Source organism: Pinus tabuliformis, chromosome 6 (assembly GCF_031772625.1).
Source record: "Pinus tabuliformis cultivar Carrire ecotype Pingquan chromosome 6, CPIR1, whole genome shotgun sequence".
In the NCBI taxonomy this organism is placed as follows: Eukaryota; Viridiplantae; Streptophyta; class Pinopsida; order Pinales; family Pinaceae; genus Pinus; species Pinus tabuliformis.
The window spans coordinates 464,941,000-464,949,374 of record NC_142292.1 but is presented as its reverse complement, the minus strand read 5'-3'; the positions used below and the strand labels follow the sequence as shown (position 1 = coordinate 464,949,374).

The window sequence follows — 8,375 nt, the reverse complement described above, 5'->3', positions numbered from 1 at the left end:
AACCAGTGACCGATTAAGAATACCCATCAAAAGATGGCCTTACGCGTAGGGTCTATCACCAATATCTGATGCGAAACCCTTTAACAGCTACTTCACACTCTACCTGCATAATTGTCTGACTAAGTATATCAATTGTTGGCAACGATGGCCTGACATATCCATGGAGCGCTCGTTTGCAAATGTATATATCCCGCTGTGATGGACAACGGAGCCCCACGGAGAACTGGGAGGATTTGCAAGGAGAGATTAGGAAAAATGTCTGCCACGCAAATGGGAAATGCATATGGCCCTGTCTTACTACTTGGATTGTTGCTCTGCTTGCGATGCAATTGCCTGTCAGAAGAAGGCCAATTACTGTTGCAGTTCAAAGAGAGTTGGATTACTAGTGGGGCACTGGCTGATTGGAAAACTGATTCAAAAGGCAACGACCACTGTAACTGGACCGGAGTCACCTGTGATAAAAACACCATGTCTGTTGTGGGCCTGGACCTTCAAAACTTGAAAATCACTGGAACGATTCCTTCTAGTATCGGTCAATTGAGTAATCTGAGGGGCTTGAACTTGTGCTTGAATTATTTTGGGGGGGATTTTCCGTCCGGACTGCTGAATTGCACCCGTTTGGTTATGTTGAATTTGTCTCAGAACGTGTTCAGTGGGCCCTTGCCGAATGAGATATATAAACTGGAGGAGCTGGTACGATTGGACCTCTCAGCCAACGATTTTTCTGGGGACATTCCTGCTGGATTCGGACGGTTACCTATGCTTGAGGTATTGCACTTGGCCTATAATCAGTTGAATGGTACTGTTCCTTTCTTCCTTGGAAATCTCTCTTCGTTGAAAAGCTTAGCACTGGACAACAACCCTCTGTCTCAAGGGGTAATCCCACCTGAACTCGGGAACTTGACAAAGTTGCAGCAGTTGTGGATGACAAATTGCAGTTTAGTAGGTGAAATTCCAGAGACATTAGGGAATATAAGAGATATGGTACACTTGGACCTCTCACGGAATCTTTTGACTGGAAGGATCCCTAACACATTGATGGCCTTTACAAACATGACACATTTATTTCTATTTATGAACAATTTATCTGGACCAATTCCAGACAATATCAACAATCTTAAGAGTCTTGTGAATTTGGATCTGTCAATCAATGAGCTAAATGGAAGCATCCCCGATGGGATTGGAGATTTGACAAATTTAGAGACAGTGCAGTTATCCAACAACACACTTTCTGGGTCTATACCCTCTGGGCTTGATAAGCTTACTAATTTAGTCCATCTCAAGCTTTTTACTAACAAGCTCACAGGACTAGTGCCCCCGGGAATTGGGATGGGTTCTAAACTTGTTGAGTTTGATGTATCAACGAATGATCTTTCGGGTCCTCTTCCACAGAATGTCTGTAGAGGCAGAGTACTGGTGGCTTTTATTGTTTTTGAGAATAAGTTTAATGGCAGACTGCCTGAATTTCTAGGAAATTGCCCTAGTCTAACTAATGTCCAAGTCCAGGATAACCAGCTAAGCGGTGAGGTTCCTCTGGGATTATGGAGCTCTCCACTCCTGGTAAAATTGAGATTGACAAACAATGCTTTTCATGGCCAAATTCCTTCTCAAATCACCAAAGCAACCAATCTGTTGGCGTTGGAGATATCAAATAATCAATTCAGCGGAAGTATTCCCTCTGGCATTGGACAATTGTGGACTCTCAACAAGTTTCTGGCCAGTCACAACAATATATCAGGGACTATCCCAGTGGAACTTACTAAATTATCCTCACTGTCGTGGCTTTCTCTTGATCACAATATGTTGTATGGGGAGCTTCCAAGAACGATAATATCATGGAAAGGTCTTTCTCAGCTTAACCTTGCCAACAACCAGATCACAGGATCAATTCCTGCGTCACTTGGGCTGTTGCCTGTTCTTAACAGCCTTGACCTCTCAAACAATTTGCTTTCAGGGGAAATACCCCTTGAATTAGATAATCTCAAGTTGAGCTTTCTCAATGTGTCTGGCAACCACTTGTCTGGCTCTGTCCCTGTTGGTTACAATAATCTGGCATATGATGAAAGTTTTCTTGACAATCCAGGCCTGTGTGGAGCTGGGCCATTAAGGCTTCCTTCATGCTTCCATGCATCTGAAAATCATAGACATAGGGTATTGATTTCGGTTATTGTTGTGGCCATAGTAGTCTGCTTGATTGGTATAGGTTTCCTCTATAAGAGACACAAGATTTTCGTGCAGGTTAAAACAAGTACAGAGTCTTGGAAACTCACATCCTTTCACATGGTGGAATTTGAAGTGTCAGACATTCTGAATGGATTGACAGAATATAATGTTATTGGAAGTGGAGATGCTGGCAAAGTGTACAAGGTGACACTGGAAAATGGTAATGTTGTTGCTGTGAAAAGGATCTGGAGCAACGGGAATCCACGATCTGTCCAAGAAAAGGGAATTCAAGCAGAGATAGAGACTCTAGGAAAGATTAGGCATACCAACGTTGTAAAGCTGCTTTGCTGCATCTCTGGTTCGGATTCTAAGTTGTTAGTATATGAATTCTTGCCAAATGGTACCCTGTATGAACAGCTTCATACAGGGAAACCCTTGGATTGGCCTATTCGTTATAAGATTGCTTCTGGTGTTGCTCAGGGTTTGTACTACCTGCATCATGGTTGTTCCCCTCCAACAGTACATAGGGATATTACATCATCTAATATATTGCTGGATTCCTTATGGAACGCCCATATTGGGGATTTTGGTTTAGCTAGAACTGTGGAGAAGCTGGGTCAGGAGGATGTCATGTCAGTGGTTGCTGGATCATATGGATATATTGCCCCAGGTCAGAATCTCAACATGAACAAAGTAATGCCTATAAAAATGTGCTTGTATTAACCAAATGTGTCACTGAACCCCAAAATTCAAAACTTTAGCTGAACTGATTTAATTATTCGATATGTGTGCAGAGTATGCTTACGCTCGCAGAGTGAGTGAGAAAACTGACATATACAGCTTTGGTGTGGTCCTTCTGGAGCTTGTGACTGGAAAGCAGGCCACTGATGTAGAGTTCGGAGATGGCTCCAGCATTGTTAGGTGGGTTCGGAATCAGAATCGCATTGACATTAATAAAGTCCTGGATTCGCGAATAGCAGATTCTCATAGAGAAGAAATGATGTTCATACTAAAGCTAGCTCTGTTATGCACCAGCACGCTGCCCAGCAATAGGCCTTCTATGAGCGAAGTTGTGGAAATACTGCTTCTTGGCAGTCCACATGAACATATTAGGAAGGGAGCAGCTATCACTTTATCTCCCCGTCTCAAGAAAAAGCTCAGTGCTTTTACTTCCAAGTCTACATATGCTCCCTCTTCTGCAGACTGAACATGTAATCCTTCCCATGGGAATACATGTGACTTGTGATTGTGAACTTTATTTTTATTATATTACAAATATTAGGAACATTGTTCAGCGATGCTCTTTCGCTTGCTCGATTGCAGGAGCATTTGACTAATTAGTACTAGATATGACTCTATCTATGGTTGTTTTATTAGTTTGTTTCAAACATGAGATGCATCTACCCGGGTGGAAACATTTCATCATTCTCTGCATAGAAGCAATTGTTATGCCCTGGCTCCTGAAATAAAAGAACAACATTACAGCAGAAGAGTAGGCCCATTAAGGATCTTCAGCATAGACATCAGGAGATGAGTTAAATTGATTAAAAAAAGTCACAAGAATTAGAATATATAATCACTGTTCCAAGCAAAGATTACATAGCTCTACAGACAAAATATGTAATTAGAATATACAATTACTGTTCCTACCAAAGATTATATAGCACTGCAGTCAAGAAAAAAAACCAATCCGTCATTAGAATATATAGTTATTGTTGCTATTAAAGAGTATATAATACTATAGTGGATGGTTAATCTAATTTAAAGTGACTCAGGGGAATCAAATTTAGGCCAAAGCTCTGATACCATGTTGAAGTTTGTTATTACACTAAAGTGGACAGGCATTAAGATATTTCTAAACCCTTACTAAAGTGATTAGTCCATGTGCTTGATTTTCATTAATGCAGCCATTAATGCAAGAGTAAAAGTATAAGTAATGAGTGACATCATCATAGCAAGTTGGCCATTAATGCAAGAGTAAAAGTATAAGTAATGAGTGACATCATCATAGCAAGTTGCAGGTAGAGAGGTTTAGTCCCAACAAATTTTGTGGTCCGATCCCCAAAAACTATATATACCTAAAAGCTGCTCCAGTCACTATTTCTTCAATTTAAAAAAAACAACTACCCTAACAGAACACTACTATAAACTGTTATTTTGATGTACAACCTTTAACATAAACAATGGCGTGCAACAGTCCTTTCAGTTGCATTTTCTTTATCAATGACTAAAGGCATTTAGCAGCCCAACTGTAAAACATGTTATGTAATGTATCTTATTTCGAGATTGTTTACCACAGAGACGATGATGATGGAATGGATGTCATACAAACTGGTCCATATATCATTGTGCTACTAATCATTGATGGATTATTGACATTGACTTCATCGAATCTCCTCTGCCATTCAAGGCAGTCATGATACTCAGAGGTATTATTATTCCAATATTGATAGTGTATTTTTAGTTTTTTAATATCTATTCGGCACCAGCACATGTTAACTAAGCGTTTGGATTTCGTATATTAGTTTTATTAATCATTAGCATCAGTTTAGTTATCTCTGTTATGGGTAGTTATTCAGACATAACTGTGTGATCTTTATTTTTCTGTTGTATAAATTTTGTGTTTTCATATGACTAACGCAATCATGTTATAGAGTTTTGCTCATTGCCCTGTTTAGAATGGTATCAGAGCCTTGGTGAAACAACTCCATGTTTGTCTCCAAGAGATTGAGAATATCGTTTGCCTCTTGAAGATCAAGTGTGACTGGAGGTCTAAGTAACATTAATGTGCAACGTTCACGTGGAGGTCATTGACGTGGAGGTCCCAACAATGGAGGGTGGACAATGTGCCCGGGTTCAGTGGCAAAGGTGAGCAGGTCCAGCGATAACGTGGCAGAGGTGACGTGGTTTGGGTTTGGTGTTAAAAGGGGTGTTGTTTGGTTGAACACAATCCGTTGTGACCGTTCAAGGTTGACAAATGTGCACAAAGTTTAGCCTCTTCTGACTGCATTTTTTGACCATAGTTTTGACCACTTAATCAAAAATAAATTATTGGATGTGTGTGTGTTTGGTTGACAATCGCTAATTGGTTGCAAAGAATTTTGTTACATTCAAATTCTTTGTTCTGGGGTTTTTGCCATTTATTCGTAGAGGAGTTCGAGAACCTCAACCCTTGCACCAAGGTCGTAGTGAAGACCTGAACCCCTCCACCCTGGCTGCAGAGGAGTTCGAAACCCAGAATTTCTTGATGCTTGCACTGGCTAACCCATCAAAACAAGGAGTTGTGTGAATTACATATTTTTTTTTTACAGTTTGCAAATAGAATTGAGGCTTTGCAACATATTTTTTATCCAGAAAAATGAACTCTTTAATGTCTATGGATGAACATGCTTCAGATAAGCGTTCCCCTTACTAAACATCGTATCATAACCTTCTTCCTCCAATATAGCTACATAAATCAAATTTCTCTTTAGCCCAGGCACATACATTACATTTTTCAGGTGAAGATGGGAGCATGACTCCCTCTTAAAGGTGACACTACCAATCCCTTTGGTATTATACCTCCCATCGTCTCCAAGTTCTATATGTAATTGTAGGTCGTTCTCCTCCAGGTTGCTGAAGAACTCCTTGCTTCCTATCATATGAAATGAGGTACCAGAATCTAAGTACCATACACTACTTTGTGCAGCACCTGCAATGCATGTAATGAGAGCGAAATCCAACTTGAATTGTGATGTGAGAGCATCACCCCTTGCTACTCCTACAAGCTTATTCCCTGATTTCTTGTGCAGACACTTGGTTGCAATGAGTCTATATTCATGGCAGTGAAAACATTTAATTTTGCTGAGGTCTTTCTTCTTGCCATGATTCTGACTGGATTCTACCTTGCCTTGGGCCTTCTTGCACTTGGCCTTCTTTCCTTTGCTTGCTAGAAAAAAAAAATCCTTCATCCTCAGATTTGGATGTGATACCATCTCTATTGTTTCTTCTGATTTCCTCCTGCACCAAATCAACCCAAAGTCTCTCCCAATCTAGTAGCTCGTCTCTTCCATTAATCGAATGCTAATAGTTGTGCTAGGATTTCAGAAGGCCAGGAGTGCTAAGCTCACAAGTTTGGATGATGGCATATTTTCTCCTACTCCTCCAAGTTCATCGCGAGCCTGAGTGAATCTAGATATGCACTAAGGAATGGTTTCATTTTTATGCATTATAATGCTCCTGAGTTTATCTCTCAATGCCAATTTCTTGGCATCACTACTGCTCTGGAAAATATCTATTAGAGTTTTCCACATTGCAAAAGGAGCCTCTTTTCCATGAAAGTTTGAAACCACAAGATCTTTGATACCCTCCAGAATAATCCTCCTGGATTTTGTTGTCTTTCTTCCACTGAGCAAGTGCTTGTGCATCGCACGCTGTTGGTTTTGAAATATTAGTTTGAGTATATTCCCATACTCCATTGTCATCCAAGATTGCTTCCATCTAGTCTTTCCAAGCACAAAAATCAAGGTTCCTTCCAATGCATACTCTAGCCTCAATCCATTGAAAGATATTTTTCCTGCACTAAAGAGAATCTACACCAAAAACTCTGCAAATCGAAATTTCTCTGAGAGAAGATCTGGAACAAGGTTTCTATGTAGTCTTCCGTAGCTCTAATACCATGTAAAAATTTCAAGAAACTTGTTATTGCTAATGAATTTGAACTGAAATCTAGAGACAAATTTCTTTTGCAGAAAGGAAAACACACGATAGAAGCACATGCAATAACATGAAACCATTAAAACACAAGGACCAAAATGGTTTTAAGGGGGAACCCAACTGAGAAAAACCCCTCTGCTTTGCATTAATTCAAATGAGAATATGGATCAATTACAATGTCTTGCTTCAATCTTGAAGCACACCCTACAATGCAATTTTGATCTCCTGCTCTGACCAACATTTAGCCAAAATAGGCCTTTGCTATCCTCCTATTTCCTTGCGCATTCCTTGAGGAAATTAGCCCCTAAAAAATAGGAGAATTCCATATTTCCTTGCACAAATCCTGAAGGAATTGACCTCCCGCTCAATGCAAAACTGTCGTACACTCAACTACTATACAATTGATAATTACAATATTCCTTTTCCTCCACTCCGACTAGGAAATTCGAATACCATGCATCACTGGGTTTATTTTTAGTAAATTGTTCAGTTAACAAAGAGATCATTGAGTTAGCAATTGTGATAACTACTCAACATAACTCCAATTGACTCCACTAAAGACTAGACCTCAGTTAGCTTAGTTTAACTAACAATAACTCCACAAGATTGCTAAAATTTAGCAATCAACTCATGCACAACTCTATTTCTATCCTATAACTATTATGGGGTAGCTATTCAAACATAATTGTTTGGCCCTTATTTTTTTGTTGTACAAGTTTTGTGTTTTCATATGAATAAAGAAATCATGTTATGGCATTTTGTTCACTCGTCTGTCTACATTTTAACTTCAATGCAATGGAAATTTAAATTCATGGTACTCGTTAAAGGGTTACTTTAACTACAATGTGATTGTTTTCGAGTTGGAATTCGGTAATAAAATTTTACATAAAATATCTGGAAAAAATAAAATATGTTAAATTACAATTTTATTAATATTTCAACCATTGTTTTTAGTAACATAAATAGTTAAATAATTTTTTATTAAAACCGAGATTTCTTTTTTACATGGAAAGAACTATAATTCTAATTTTTTTTTTTGGGTCCTGGACTAAATACACAACTCATGGGTGATTAAGTTGAAACATTTAAGACTAAGAATGAATACAAAGCATTTATGTACCATAAGTTGGAATTTGACATTAGGTGAACCTATCACTCAGATTAGCACTAAATTAGTCTTAATTTATTTCCATCTAAGCAAAGATGGAGGTTTACAGGAAAGAGAGAATTCTTTTTTCCCTAATTATTTATCATAGATCATGAGGTACTCCTTTCTTCTTTCCCTTTAATCCCCTCTCCTCTTGCCTTTGTCCCTTTTTTAAACTCTGTTGACTTTCTTTTTTTCCTCTTGTTTCCTTGTTTTGTTCTTTATTTGTTTCCCTCTCTTTCTTTTTAATCTTCATTTTATTCCTAGTTATTCATCACCTCATATTTTGGTTTTTTTCCTCTTTCTTCCTTCCTTACTTCTTTTAGAGTTATTTCATCCTACCCTATCTACAACTTATAATAAACATTAT

At 38.6% G+C, this 8,375-nt stretch overlaps 1 protein-coding gene across 1 annotated transcript; it reads left to right on the top strand.

The window, feature by feature from the left end:
* Positions 1 to 255: 255 nt before the first annotated feature.
* On the top strand, positions 256 to 3,370 carry LOC149259328 (uncharacterized). The gene is made up of 2 exons (XM_089375501.1): positions 256 to 2,833; positions 2,958 to 3,370. The coding sequence occupies exons 1-2, from the start codon at positions 256 to 258 to the stop codon at positions 3,368 to 3,370; spliced, it is 2,991 nt and encodes a 996-aa protein (XP_089231627.1).
* The last annotated feature ends 5,005 nt before the right edge of the window (positions 3,371 to 8,375 follow it).

What these genes read in the sequence shown, in the direction of transcription:
- LOC149259328 (XM_089375501.1), top strand. Translation starts at nt 256, where the DNA reads ATGTCTGCCACGCAAATGGGAAATGCATATGGCCCTGTCTTACTACTT. An exon ending in ATATGGATATATTGCCCCAG is followed by an intron (nt 2,834 to 2,957) that starts GTCAGAATCTCA and finishes ATATGTGTGCAG; the next exon opens with AGTATGCTTACGCTCGCAGA.